At 37.3% G+C, this 16,378-nt stretch overlaps 1 protein-coding gene across 1 annotated transcript; it reads left to right on the top strand.

Moving 5' to 3' along the window:
* The first annotated feature begins 2,286 nt into the window (after positions 1-2,286).
* Positions 2,287-16,340, top strand: LOC139143321 (2-Hydroxyacid oxidase 2-like). Its single transcript, XM_070713555.1, has 8 exons — positions 2,287-2,315; positions 9,658-9,702; positions 10,585-10,736; positions 11,555-11,856; positions 12,602-12,832; positions 13,381-13,539; positions 13,935-14,004; positions 14,180-16,340. The coding sequence occupies exons 4-8, from the start codon at positions 11,566-11,568 to the stop codon at positions 14,245-14,247; spliced, it is 819 nt and encodes a 272-aa protein (XP_070569656.1). The 5' UTR covers positions 2,287-2,315; positions 9,658-9,702; positions 10,585-10,736; positions 11,555-11,565; the 3' UTR covers positions 14,248-16,340.
* The last annotated feature ends 38 nt before the right edge of the window (positions 16,341-16,378 follow it).

Raw genomic sequence — 16,378 nt, forward strand, 5'->3', positions numbered from 1 at the left:
CAAGAATACGGTGCGATATCGACAAGACTTCGTAAATAACCCCTTCATCATACATGCGCACTTTGGTTAAGACCGTTATCCTGACGACCTTCCGGAAATTAGCTACGACAGAATCGACCTTGTTTGCTCGCTGTACTCATAGAAACTTGTTTGCTGAGGAGTGATCGCAACCCTATCTCTTGTTGATATTATTCCGCTATTAGGCCATTCCACTTCGCCGAAGGATTGTGCTGCACTTTCAAGGCTCTAGAGAGAACTATTTAATTATTAGGGTGCCAGCACAGGTTGTGTAAAATATAGGTTGGAGTGTGTAAAGAGTAATTTTTCGCGTTGTGCAAGATAACATCAGCCCTTCACCAAAGTTACGAGGCTCAACAAAAATTTGGTCAAAGTCCAACTCGAGCCAGCGGCATTCACGACAGTGCTCGTCATGGCCGTGCAGTGCACAAAGCGAACATCTACGAATACAATTTGGATGGTAGTCGTACCAGTCAGTTCATCGCCAAAAGTCATACATGTCCTTGGGCTGCATTAACAAATACTTGGGGTTTGAGGAATTCAGGGTGGATATGAATATTCTTGGGAGGTTAGACGGGGGGGGGACTTGAAAATTTTGCTCTCCGTTTACTGGGGACCTTTATATTCTATAGTTTTGTAGGTTATTTAATGAAAAATGAATATATTTTATGTCATCCATTTTAAATGCCAGTAATGATTAAACAAAATCTAGTACCATTTTGTCAAATTTCATAACACATATTTTGAAAAAATTATAAAGAAGCATGAATGCCATTGAATCATCATAAGAAAAACAACAATTAGGCCTTGTAATAGGTCGATAATTTTGGAATATTTCCATGCAATGTATCAAATAAGTTTCTTGCTGTCTCCCTACAGCATGCTGAAAATCACAATATTCAGTTTGTTGACAAAGCCTGTATATGTAGATACTATCGGTTTATATATACAGGCTTTGAACCGGAGAACTTTGAGAACATTGACTTATTGGGAATGATGTAGTGGCCAATCACAGTTGTTTATTATGTGTTTCACCTGATTTGAATGAACTCTGAATGTCCAGAGCAGCACCCTGTCAGCATGACACCAAACATAACAAAATTTCAGCTAAAACAGAATGCCTAATCTATACGTTTTAATACATACTTTCAAATTCTTCACAATTTTTTGATCTGAGTTTGCATTGCATTTGAGTGAACTGCCCAAATATTCAGTCGTTGGGCAGTGCATGCTGTGTTCTTTGCATGTACGACCCGCATTGAGAATGCTTTTGTTTCTGCGTGGCTGTCAACTAAATACCTTGGATGGTGCATTTGTTTCGTTTTTTATACTCAATATGTTTTTAACATGTTTGCATTACTTGTGCCTGAAACTGAGTCAGTGCATACAATCGTTTATGTAGTCATACACAGGCGCCTCATATTAGGCCATCACCAATACGTCAACGCCAATGCCGGGATGACATGAACGAATACAATACACGTCACTTAGGCGCCGAGGTTTAGGGTTACAGGTTTCTTAGTAAGTATAGCTACACGCTTGCGCCATCGGATCCTGCTGTGGTCGTTTGATATGCGCACAATTTTTTCACAGTTGAATGCGTGACTGTTGTTGCAGTTTGTAGTTTGTGCAAAGGGGGCTCAGGCTCCTTGTGTGTTTGTTTGTTTGATGTGTATACGTATTTGTTAATTAGTCATGTATGATTATTTTACATAAACAACCAATAGTTGTATTTGTATTCACTTCTAATTTGTCAATGAAGAACGGTGTTTGTTTGTTTGTTTGTTTTTTGTTTACAAATATGGTAAATAAAGCATACTTTAGAAAGTTACAAATAAAATCCAACGTAAATGAAATAAAGCATACCCAGCCTTTGCCATGAGGAGTAAGCACTCATGTGTGCCCACCTCTCTCCCTGAACACTCACCCTTTCTGATTAAAATTTGGCCAAATATAGGCAGCGATATTTGGCGACAAATAACTTATTGTAAATTTACCATGGTCAAATCCTGATTTAAAGGAGTGGTACCTGGCCTGGAAAACCATCCAAATAAGTACTTTTCGATGTACTTAACACTTGTGTCGGTCACCGTTTCCGCATTAATAACATCCAAAACCTGCCGAGTGCTAAAAATAAAGGGTAAAATCTTGCCGAAAAATTCCGAACTCGTTGCAATCTATAAGCCTAGGTTTACATTGTTAATTATTCATGACGTTGGCGACTGAGGTTCGCTGATTGGTCAATCGTTCTATGCTCCATTTAGACATAACCCAGACTGGTTATTGGTGTTAGGAAGGTCAGTTCAGCTTTTCGTTCTGTATCTCTGTTCTTGTGTTTCTTTCTCTCGGCTCGATCTCTTTAGCATCGTTCTACCTCTTTGAGATCATAGGCGTCGTTACTGCTGCTGCCTTTACTTGCCTCCTGACACCTCCTATATTGTTAGTGAATCGGACAACGATCCTTCGTACATGAGGTTTTGTCCCCGCGGTATCATGGTCATAAGGTCAATTAAAGATACAAACAGACTAACGGGACCGTTTGATGGTTGACCACAATCGTGGCTTCACGCTCAGATCACGTTAATAAACGTCCCTGCCGTATCCAAGTCAAACCTGCGTTTTTACCTAAATCAAGTTAAGATCTATGTGAATACACACTACATGACACACTTTAGAACCCACCACTGTTTCATTATTGCCACTCCGTGTTAGGCCAACGTTTGTTGCATGTGGAACGCAAATCATAATATGGACGAACTTCTCAATGGTCGTACATACTGTACGTCATTGGCACGTACTCATAGCTGTCAAAGGTCATTCATCCGTGCTCACCACCTTTGACATAGAGCAGTATTCAACTCTACTTCAAATACATCACCAGAAATGGCATTATCCGGCCATATAAATTTTATATGAATCATGTATATTTCAGATACCATGAAGCAAACATCGTCGGCCATACTGCTTTATGAGAACGCCCCCATTGTACTTCAGCATTTGTGATTCAGTAGACTAACACTGCTTATATAATGAATAGTTCATGTGACAAAAACCACTCCGTTTCACACCAAGAGTATCCGTGAAACAAGATGATATACAATCAACCAAAGTGCGGCAATTTAGGATCCATGCCTAACTTGCATTTGTTCATCTATTTATTTATGTTTATTTATAGTATTCATATATGTGTGTGTATGCATATGTATTATATATATATATATATATATATATATATATATATATATATATATATATATCGAAGTATACAGTATGTATGTATGTATGTATATTCATATATATTTCAAGTACAAAGTTATTCTATAGTATAATTATAATATTATATATAAAATATTATTTATCATATTATAGAATTACTTTGTAATTGAAGTATATTTATATATGTATATATATATATATATATATATATATATATATATATATATATATATATATATATATATATATATATATAAGTATACAGTTCCTCATGGGAAATTACAGTGCTCTATGCTAAAGCAGAGCGTTATATATATAATAATAAAATTATATATATATATATATATATATATATATATATATATATGAAAAATACTATGCATATTATGCTGCCCATGTTTCTGGAGCAACCGTAGCTTACTTTTACAGTGTTTTAATTGAAGAGCTCGTGTACAGGGTGGCCTTCGGGAAAGTGGATCTTGATCAATTTAAGGAATGATCTGCTGATGTTAGTTTTCACTGCTTTGTTGAACGGTGGATTGTACCAAATGATTTGCCTGCTTCGTTGTCTTCTGTTTTTGTTGCTTGGAGACAGGGTACGGCGCGCCAAATGTTTCAAAAATATTTAACGATTCAGTGCAAAAATAAACCGTCAATTCGGTCTCATTAAGGAAGGAAATAAGTAAGAAAAGTATAATTAAAAAACAAAAGACAGAAATGTCATTTAATACTTCATTTTAACTTGAGAAAAAATCTTTTAAGCGTAATTAGGAAATAAACAATTTTCAACGATTTGAAAAAGTCAAACATCCATACTTACTGACATACATACACGTATTATAGTTCGCGTAAAAGGTGCAATGAGTGCTGATTTTACCAAAAAAAAGAGAAAAATATGTTTTACAGTGGTACGTCCACAAAATTCACAAGAAAATCACTAAAAATAACTACTACCACTCTAAAAAATAGTACAAAAAATAAAAATATGAACCACATACATTATAAAAGAATCAGACAAAAAAAGTCATGCTTACATAAAATTATTTATATACTTAAGAAAATTAAAAAGCACTACGTCTCATAATAAACGTATTATAGATAATCAAAATATAATATGAATCACCAGCCGCTTTGACGGTAAAGAGAGAAAATCGGAGAAAAAATTCGGCAGTGATGGCTCTAGACAAAAGTGGATCTCATCTACAAAAAAATAAAATAAAGTAAAATAAAAACGAAAAAAATAAAAAACGCCATGAACAGAGATACAAAAAAAACGCGTGGGCCTGTGGAAAGAAAAAACAAATGAGGACTCGCCACAGCAAAAAAAAAAAAAAAAAAAAAAAAAAAAAAAAAAAAAAAGGAAAAAAACGAGCACTCGCCACAGAAAAAAAACGACAAGCCCGAAATTACAATTATTTTATTCAAAAAACTCATGGTTCACGTTTCCTTCGATCAATGAATCCTAAACAGCGGGGAATCCGATCACCACATACTCGTATGTTTGACGAAATATTAATTGAGCATTTCAGTGATAACGTGACATCTTGAAACCTAGCTCTGTTTGGCTGGGCCCTGCTCTACTTGAAACCATACTTGATGAAATGAAGTGGGCAATATCACCTAAAGGACGTCCAAGTTAACAGTGAATAGTTCCAGAGAGTCAAGTTAACTGAGCCAATTTCAGGCATTCCACAGGTCTGATCACGAGCGAGACGTACAACCCATGACCCTTCATAGCAACACTGCGAACATATCGATGCCTAATTAGGCGCGGTATGGCATGGGAGCCCACGGCAGGCCTTCCACCGAGCTGCAGTGTCATCGCCGTTTGGCCTACATTTCTACAGAGTTTTATACGTGTGGTTCGATACATCGCGTTCAAATACCATGATAATAAACCACCTCGTTGTTTGGTTATTCCTCGTCTATCCTCAAAGATCACCCAAATCATGATAAATTGAATAGTTTTGAAGAAATCTGCCGCGTATTGAGAGAACGTCCATCGTTTTCCGTGTTCGACAAGACGAGCAACGCAACTGTACAAGCCTTACGACTACGTGTATGGCGATAGTGTCCGGCCTTCGCAATGCCAGACACTCTCACTATACCACAGGCGACCAAGTATTACTGAGTTTTTCACACTGTTTTCTCTATCATTTTCTTTTCTTTCTTCATGCTCCGAATGATCGGAATAAATAAAATAATTGGTTTATATAACCTAACCTAACCTAACCTGTGACTCTTTATTTATTTTACACTCCATTACAAGGACGTATATCTCTCATACACACATGCTGTAATTAATTAGTCAACACAACTAATTATGCTAATCGTGGACTTATCAGGGATTTTACGGGTTGGTCAACATCGCGAAAGATAGGAATGGTTACTAACATCACTATCTTTCCGATTTTGACCAACCTCTGATAAGTCCACGGATTAGCATAATTAGCTGTGTTGACTAATTAATTACAGCATGTGTGTATGAGAGATATACGTCCTTGTAATGGAGTGTAAAATAAATAAAGAGTCACAGGTTAGGTTAGGTTAGGTTATATAAACCATTTATTTTATTTATTCCGATCATTCAGAGCATGAAGAAAGAAGAGAAAATGTTAGAGAAAACAGTGTGAAAAACTCAGTAATACTTGGGTCGCCTGTGACTATACTCGCAGGGCTAGACCGGCACGTACACGACATGTCGATCCCCATTGCAGAAATCTTTATATCCACACAGTCCAATATATGGAGCTACAATAATTGTGCAGTAGCCTATACATAGCTCTGGGTGGCAGGGCTGTGAGTTACCGACTCACAGCCTAGCCCTGCCACCCAGAGCTACAGTATACAGAGAAATCGCGGCTGCTTGATCAGTGTTTGTCAAGTCGGGCGCGTTCGCGTTCTACATGTACCAGTGAAAACGTTGCCTCGAATTTAAACGGAGTGTTTCAGCCCGAGTATTTTTGCCTTTGCCACACTCCGTTTAGAGGCTAAACCCACGGGATACGTGTGTGGTTCGATATATAGCGGCCGCTGCTAGCTCTGCATGGCAGGGCTGTGTGTTATACGGGAGGCCGTGTCACGCCGGTAACACAAAGCCCTGCCATGCAGAACTAGGCCGCTGCGCGCTGCGTGGTATGCAATTTTACTATGCATACCCACACGGCGGCCGCTGTGTATCGAACCACACGTAACCGTGAGCTAGCGGCTAGCCATCGTTTTGTTGGGGTTTGGGCCCGGGCACAGACTGTCTATGGTTTGGGAGAGGCGGCCCTACACTTTACAGCGAGGGGATCGCTGGTTGCCGGCGTGTAGGCCTACTGTACTAGCGACGGGACCGCCGAGCCGCTGGCTTACCATCTCGAGTGTACATTGGAGCGAGGGGACCGCTGGCAGCCGACGAACCACCACGAGTGTTTTGTCCACTTTTAACCAAAACTGGTAACTCTTTAATATAGAATGGGACGTGTCGGTAACTTGGACGTCCATGAGATGATATTGAAGACTAGAAGATGAGAGTTATCGCTGAAATACCCCAAATATCTTGTCCACATCCGAGTGTGATAATCCAAAACCCCTGGCGTTAAACTGTAACAATCATGACTGTGACAATTATTCAATTTTCATGTTGGGCTTTTTCTGCGGGGTGTCCCACTCTGTTTTCTTTTCTCGAACAGGCCTCCTTTTTTTCTACTGAGTTTTTTTTTTTTTTTTTTTTTTTTTTGGTCACCTCTTTTTTTTTTTTTTTTTTTTTTTTTTTTTTTTTTTTTTTTTTTTTTTGGTAACCTCGCTTTGGTTTTTTTTCCAAGCTGACCTCGTTTTGGTTTCTTTACAGCCTCAACGCCGGAGCGATCTCGGTCGACTTTTCAATTGTGATTCTCTTTCTTTTTTTAGTCAGACCTGATGGTGATTCATTTTGTTTTTTGGTATTAATGTAAGTACTATTTGTGGTTTTGTTTTTAATCATTTCAATATTTTTTGTGTGTGTGCTTGATTTTTTTTTCTTTATTTCCCTTGTAATCAGCATTCATTGCACCGTTATTTCAAATACACGTGTATGTGTACGTCAATAAGTATGGGAGTGTGGTATTTCCAAATTTTTGAAAAGTTTATCTTCTCATTACGGTTTAAAGAATATTTTACAATTAAGCATTACATAATATTCTGCCTTTTTTTGCAATAATACTTTTCTCGTTTATTTTCTTCTGTAATTCCATCGAATTTTTATTTCAATCAAGAAAGACGGTTGCACGTCATCTTTATCTACACAGACACATTCAAATAAATGACTCGTATTTTCAAATGAATGCTATTTTTATGAAAAGGTACATTAATAAAATGCAATGATATGGACGAAAGAACTTTTTTCTTTATTATTCATACACGTTTAAGACTTTTTTTAGAAAGAAAATTTGACAGTTTATTTTTACTCTATGACGATAAATATTTTTGAAACATTTGGCGCGCCGTAGACAGGGGCTCGTAGTTCATGTTGTATGTGTGTCCAGATTGAAGAATCTGGACACACATCCTGCATAAAGAAAAGGGACAAGAAAAGTTGTGCAACGGCCGCAAAAAAGACGACTGCCCACTCTCAGTAAAAACCTCTTGAATAATATACAAAGCCACTGTCACCACAAACGATGATCAGAAACATTATATCGGACTCACAGACTCAACTTTCAAACAAAGATACAGATACCACAATTACACATTCAAAAAATTCAAGCACAGAAACAGCACAGAACTTCCAACATTCATACGGAAACTCAGAAATAACAGCATAAGCTACGATATCAAATGGTCAATCATTGACAGGGCTTCCCCTATTCAAATAAAACTGAACGCTGTAACCTGTGCATAACAGAAAACTCCATATAATATATTCAAACAGCAAATCAACCCTCATAGCATAGCAATCCTCTCAAAATGCAGTAACAGCAGCAAATCCCTGCTCGTTAATGACTGACCTGACATTGACCCACCCGCCAAACCCTCACTCCTGATGATTGCTCAGCGCATGAATATATATATATATATATATATATATATATATATATATATATATATATATATATATATATATATATATATATATATATATATATATATATATATATATATATATATATATGATCAGTACAAGGTGTCAGTCCAGGCAATGTATATTTGGTTAATCACTTATAATTGGTTAATTCTGCGTTTCCGCAGGGCATAGGTATTGCTAGACGTGGAATTTATCGTGGTTACTCTACAGACTGTTTAACAATCGTCAGGAGTGATGTTTGCGGGCTCGTTGCTACCTATATATAGGGTCAGGTGTATATGCAAACGAGGCGTTTGTTCTTGCGCGTTCAGGTGTTAATGAGGAGGAATTTGCCTCTGTGTCTACATTTCGAAAGAAATTCTGTACGTTTGTTAAGCAGTGGTGACTTTTCTGAGTGGATAATATGAAATTTCTCCGTGATGCAGAGGTTACAACATTTTGTCTTGTATTTTGAGAGTTTCGTGCTGTTCCTGTGTTTTCATGTTTTGAAAGTGTATTTGTGATATGTATATCTTGTTTTAAAAGCTGAGTCCGTGACTCCGATGTAGTGCTTTGTGTTATTGCTTGTATTAATGGTGGAGCTCGATCAGATATCACTTCTTCTGTCTGATGATTGCAGGATGAATGAAACTTAAGTAACAGATATCATTACTTTGTACAGTTGCTAAGAAATATATGAGTCAGTGATCTGCAATATAAATGTTACCCAAAGAATATTTAATTTGTTTTTTAAACGACGTAATCGGACCTGCAACACAACGAATTTTTTTCCTTCGGGACTGTTTTCTGGCTCTAACAGACCAATGGCAATGCCGCAATCACCGACAGCCAAAAACGCAAATTTCGCACACATATTGGATATGTCAACAATAGAAAGGACTGCGTATTAGTAATTAACCAAATAATATTTATGATGTATTCAAACAATTGACGTTTTTGTCATGCTTTGTACAGATATCGCGGATTTCATAATGAAGAATATGCCTAAGTGCCTATAAATTTGCAAACATCCCTATACCACTGACAAACATTAAATATATTAGAGTGATATACCCAAAGGGCGCTTCGAAAACTGTAATTGAATGATGGATTTTTTTTGCTGGTATGGTCGTTTTATGCAATTGTGAGTCTGTGTCTTAATTCAAATACACAATGAACCTCCCGATCAGCGAAGTCAAAAACAGGATGACCTTAATTGACCAACCCTTAGGTTGAAAAAGGTTGACCAGTCCATCAAAGCTTCTTACTTTGATTTTATCGACTAGTTCCTGTACAGAATCAAAAATGAGTGATAAACTAGCATGTGTAGCAGAATACGAAAAGATCTTCAAATCGCGGTCGGACAAACTAACATGGTTATATTACGTCTCTGGTAGTGATGAAGAGATAACGCTGAAACAGAACAGGAAGGCATTTAAAAGGTTTGTCTAAACAATATTCTATCAGGTGTTTTGTTAACATCTTAAACGTCTGACAAAATCCCCTAGCAGAAGACAAAATCCAAAAGCAGAAGACCTTCTTAACTCTTATAATTTACCCGTGCCTTATCATGTTGGTTATTTCTTTATGATCGAATCTTTTTCTTTAGTTGAATCTGTGTTTTATCTCAGATATGTTTTGTGATTACGCCTAGCTATCTGCCATCCCTAATTCGTCATCTTTGTTATCGTAGCCAATCAGCTCTTCTACCTTTGACCTTTACCGATCTGCCCTTCGGTCAATAAGTAGACTTTTGCACACGGCACTGTGCATCATTGAACCTTTGCCTCATTGCTTTCATTCATACATCTATTTATTCAGCTGCTGGTTTCACGTCGCACCATTCACGGTTACTCAAACTTCCATCCCCTTTCTCCTCCTCATTCTTCCGATTTCTCTGACCCCATTTTCGGGAATTCCACTCCATTCCTCACATTTCAGCCTCACACGAACCCTCAATGTCGTCGCAAAACCTTGTCCCAAAGGTCGCCAACAACCTCATGCTCCGAGTCGGCTGCTTGACTGAAGTTGCCTCCTCCTATATGTTTGCTTGACATTTTTATTGTATTTTTTTCTACCAATATTTTGGATTGTGTTAGTATCGTAACTTTGATATTATTAAGCCTTTTAATGCTTGAGATTCGCCGATTTCGTTGTGTACAACTACTTTACCATTTTTACGCGGCGTTTCTGTTTTACATGCAATGAAGCCTCTTCAATTTCCCTCAACTTAGCGGTGGTGTATTCACAAAGTCATAAAACTTTCTATGAAATTAATAACTATGTGAACTGATTGGATGGCTTTGACTTTGTTAACCATGCAGACTTCGAATCAAGCCTCGTCTGTTGCAGAATGTCTCATCGATTGATTTGTCAACATCCTTGCTTGACTATGACGTGGATTTTCCGATATGTATTTCTCCAACTGCCTGGCAGGCAGTAGCACATCCCGATGGCGAAGTGGCAACGGCTAGAGGTAGGAGTAATATGAACACCGTATTGTCATAGCATGTTGTGATCAATCCATCTGTTATGTTTTCTATAACTTTCTCGTTACAGATGTCCTTTTGAAACACCTGATTCTCCCAATCAAGAACTTGTAATAGTCTATCGATGGCTCATTAGTTTGTTCGATCAAGAAATAGTTGTCTATTGCCAAATAGATAATTTCTACAAAGGCACCTCGTTCATTGTTTTTATTGTTCGAATTAGCATTTGTTGCAAATCATGTCGTACTTTGAAAAATCTTATGCTGACAGTAAATCTAATATACTTTAGTTAGCTTAAATTAAGTTTCCAAGGCTCCGTAATAGTTGTTTCTGTGATTGTACGAAATTTTTTGTGTTATTGTGCGTTGTTTACAATTTTTGTTAAACATTGGCAGTAACTTTAGCTCTTTCGGACTAAATTTGACGATCCTACGATAAATTTAGAATCTTAAAATCTGATATCCCCTTTAAATGATTGATACTATTCTTTATATTTGATGCATTTTAGTAGTCTAATAATATGTACAACAAACTATAATCAGTTACGCACTATAAAGTCCTAAGAAAATATAACTGACTTTTTGCTCTGTTTCGACTTCATTCCTGTAGAATAATGGTGTAAATCAAAATGAATTTCCCATTATCTGATTTACACACATTATGTCAAACAACCTGTTTAACAACAAGGAAATATTCATCAAAACGATAATTCATATGAAGACTGAAATTCGTAAGCTACTCGTAGAATTGGATACAATTTGTCAAATGTGTACAAACACTACTATCGATCTTATTCGCTGTACAGCTGCGGAGAAAATGGGAACTTGTATGATATTGAGCACGCATGCTAATAAACCGGTGGAGGAAGTTAGCAGAAAAGCACCAACAGGATTAAAATGGCTAAATATCTATTTATTTCCGAATCGAACCGTGACACTCGATTTGGTCAGACGAGCTGAGAGTTCACAATGCAAGGGCCTTGTTGTCACCATTGATAACCCATCACTTGGAAACATGACGAAAATTCCTAAAGACGAGGAAACGATGATATATTGCCAAAACGTAATCGAAACCCATGGCTACGGACATCTTGAGAAATATTTTAAGGTATGGATACTTTGTTAAAGCATGCAACATTATTTGAATATAACGTATTGCTTTGGCTGGAAAGTTGTCAGGAAAGCCTACCCGCAAAGAGGTGACATCATCATTTGTGTAGAAATTGCAATGAATGATATGATCAACGTTGAATTCCCGTGCCCTTGAGACCGCTTTGGAGTAAATCTAACGGCCTTGCGTAGTGTCTATACGGAGCAGTTAAAATATATCAACATCAAATTGCTCCTATAGCAAGCGTATACCAGTCATTATAAATGAGTTCCCATTTCTTCTGACTGTTGGGTGTAGTATAATAGTCTGTGCTGTGTCTAACACATTAAATTTTGAGGCTTTACTTTTATTACCTCTTGCGCATAAATATTGAATTATTTGTGTGAACAGGCTTCATTCACACATACGAAGAATTCAACATCACGCGCGACATCACGACGAATCCTCCCTATCTCCATAGATTCTTCTCTTAAGATTTAGAATGCAAGTACACCTGAACATAACAAATTTAAGGGACAGATGTGTAGTCAGGTGTAAAGTATACCCTACAAGAACAGAAACTCAGTTTGTTGTTTGTAATCATCAATGCTTGTGTAATGTGTTTAGAGTGGCAGATAAACAAACACAAATGAATGCACTGAATTCATATAATGTGAAGTGGATTTCTTTAAATTTTACGTTTTAACTGGTGACTTCATTTAACATTGACAAACAGATCAATGTGATTGTTTGATGATTCCAGGGTTACGATATGGGTCCGCCAGATCAATATGGATTTCCCATGGATGTAAGCAGTAGAGATCGGTCTTCGACGTGGGAATACATTGATTGGCTGAGTTCAAAAACAAATCTACCAATCATCACCAAGGGTGTTTTAACAGCCGAAGACGCCATATTGGCAGTCAGCCATGGGGCGAGTGCAGTCATTGTATCAAATCATGGAGGTCGAGCTCTTGATTCCGTACCGGCATCTGTAGGTTACTCATTCTGTACAAAACTGTGTTAGGGAAATGAAACTTGTCAAGGATAGTATTCTGTTGGCCCAGGCAATTAGTATGGTAAAACAAACTTGCTGATAACCCAGGCAACATTTTCCATAATGGCATTTTATTCAATCTCTTGATTAATCTGGCCACACTATGCTTGTCCAAGTCCATTTTCTGTGATTTAACTTAGATACTAATCGCAGTATTACAATGACCCGAGACCTATTCTCACAGCGTTCAATTAGTATCCGAACTTGGGTCATTGATGAACTTTTGCTGCAGAATGTGCAAAGTAAGGTTAAAAGTGCACAAGCACCTTTCGACGCATTCCTTGTCGTTTACAGCTTGGTCACATGCAGTAGCTCTGATTGCGCCAAAACGGTTTCTACATAGCAAGAGACGATATATTATTTTGTTGCAATTGGAATTGCCATAGAAAGTGCACACCATTTACATAAACCTTGGCGTTTATCAACAAGATACCACATCCTAATTATTGGCATTTGCATCAATTGCATATCCTCAAATGTTCCAGATAGAAGCACTGCCGGAAGTTGTCAGAGCTATCGGTAACAGAGTTGAAGTCTACGTAGATGGCGGGATACGTAATGGTATCGATGTATTCAAATCATTGGCACTGGGAGCAAAAGCAGTGTTTGTTGGTCGACCTATTCTGTATGGACTTGCACACTCCGTGAGTACCGACATTGCGTATGCATGTCATGAAATTCCATGTTGTTGTCAAGTTTTGTGGAAAATACTTATTAGCAACATTTTGAAATAAACAGGGTATTTTAAAGTTCTCAGTAAGACCAAAACAGGCATGATCTTCAAACGCAGTAAATCGTCTTATTCAAATAGACCTTTCACACATGTTGACGAACTGAGAGGAAAGGGCAAGGTTTGCTGCTGAAAGCAACAGGTTATAGTATTCGCCAATAAAATTGTACTGTTTAATCTTGAATCATAGTGTATATTGTTTTGGCGACTTTCTAGTTTGAATCGCCTCTTCATATTACCTAAGTCAAAAATGACTAGGTCTTTGGAAAGGCCGTTTTTGTCAATGAAGGGGAAATGTTTCTGTTTCAGGGGGAAGATGGGGTGCAGCAAATATTGGAAATCTTAAAGTCTGAACTCATTCGAACAATGAGTTTTGCAGGTTAGTTACATGAATGAGATTTGAGTTCATCAAACTTAGGTGATGAAATAAATACGAAAGCTTTTCTCAATGCCAACATTATATGAAATAGTCATTTTCTTTTAATTTTAGATTGAAATCAAACTGAAATGGATCACAGCTCTTAAATGACATAGGGATGTTCTTTCATTTTCAGGTTGTCGATCACTGTCGGACATCAAGCCTTCCTTTGTAGTGCATGAGTCGCACTACGCGAAACTGTAAAAGGGATCTTCGGTATAAATTCAGTGACGATTTGAAACTAAGTATCTTTATATGCAAATGATATCTAACCGTTACTTTCATGCAAATCAAAATTTGACAATATATTTTAGAAGATTAAAGGACACAACGCATCAAGTAAAATACGTTATCAACAGAAACGTACAATTAGTTGTCTGTGACTTGGTATTTTTTCTGTGATAAAATGTCAGTGTCTTTTGTGATCAATGTCAATTTTAAATTCCTCACATCTATTGCAAGCATTCCTTAGATATGACATGTTTTTGAGCAATATCGTTGTCATGTCAGGATGTGTGACATATACGTGCAGTCAACATTTAGGGGTTATTACACAGAGTTTGGTCGACATCGCGTATTCGAGTGATGTGTCCATATTTTGACGAGTTGCTTAGCAACGAGTCAAAATGCGGACACATCATATTACAACAATACAATGCGATATCGACGAAACTTCGTAAATAACCCCTTCATTATGCATGCATACTTCGGTTAAGAACGTTATCCTGGCAACCTTCCGGAAATTAGCTACGAAATTGACATTGTTTGCTCCCTCTACTCATAGAAAATTGTTTGCTGAGGAGTGATCGCAACACTATCACCCGTTTATATTATTACGCTATTGGGCTATTCCATTCACCGGAGGATAGTACCGCACTCTCAAGGCTTCAGAGTGAACAATTAATTATTAGGATGTCAACATAGGTTTTCACAGTTTGAAGGATAATTATGTTTGAGTTAAGTACTAAGTTAGATATAAAATATAGGTTGGAGTGTGTAAAGAGTAATTTTTCGTGTTGTGCAACATAACATGAGCCCTTCACCAAAGTTACGATGCTCACCAAATTTTGGTCAAAATCCAACTCGTGCCAGTGACATTCACGACCCACTCGCCATGGCCGTGCAGCGCACAAAGCGAACATCTACGAATGCTATTTGGGTAGAAATCGTACCAGTCAGTTTATCGCCAAGAGTTATACGTATACATGTCCTTGTTATGTCATGTTACAAAATGTCAGTGTCTTTTGTGATCAATTTCAATTTTAAATTCCTCACATCTATGCTACAAGCTGAATGACTTCGGGTCACGGATTAACCTACAGCGACACAGATCCATACTTTCGTACCGATTAAAAAAAATTGCGGAAAATACTTGGCATTGATTACGATTATGTTGTCATAAACACGAATTAAATACTTAATAATGTAACTAAGTAGCGACAATATTTTATTGATAATTCTTGGTATCATGGTTGATCTCTTTTGCAGTTGTGTACATTTAACTAGACTGTTGTGTCATATCAGTGCTGAGTAAGTGTTTATGTTGCATTTAGTGTGGATAGATGGATAGATAGATAGATACATAGATAGATAGATAGATAGATAGATAGATAGATAGATAGATAGATAGATAGATAGATAGATAGATAGATAGATAGATAGATAGAGAGAGAGAGAGAGAGACGGATAGATAGATAGATAGATAGATAGATAGATAGATAGATAGATAGATAGATAGATAGATAGATAGATAGATAGATAGATAGGTAGGTAGATAGATAGATAGGTAGATAGATAGATAGATAGAAGATACTGCAGAGGGAGTGTTACAGAGTTCATTGACTCTGACGTCAATTCTGCATAAAGGTTAATTATCAGGTTCAGACAGGTTCAGACTTTGTTAATTATGTGCGATGATTATACCGTAGGTGAGAAATCTAACAAGTACATACTGTTCTCGTGTTTATGGTCTTGGCGATTGATACATGTAGGTACCTTGGCACCAAATACGTCAGGGAAAGACGTTGCATTTTATTTGTATGTAACTAAGGATTGTATGCATTGAATTGTAAATAAGGGTTGTATGCATTAATTTTGAATTGTATATACACGTTGTCTTTACGAACACCAGCTCAGACGAAGGGACAACATCTTGAGAGAAGGAACTATCTGGCAATATGTAACATCCATTTATAAGAAATAAATGGTGTTATCTTTGAAGACTTGGAGTCTCTACGCTGTTTCTGTATCCCGATATCCTCTCGCATGGCGATTCCCCGAGGAAGATAATTGTCGATGGCAACACGAGAGAGAGAGAGAGAGAGAGAGAGAGAGA

The sequence above is a fragment of the Ptychodera flava genome, chromosome 11 (assembly GCF_041260155.1).
Source record: "Ptychodera flava strain L36383 chromosome 11, AS_Pfla_20210202, whole genome shotgun sequence".
Classification (NCBI taxonomy): domain Eukaryota; kingdom Metazoa; phylum Hemichordata; class Enteropneusta; family Ptychoderidae; genus Ptychodera; species Ptychodera flava.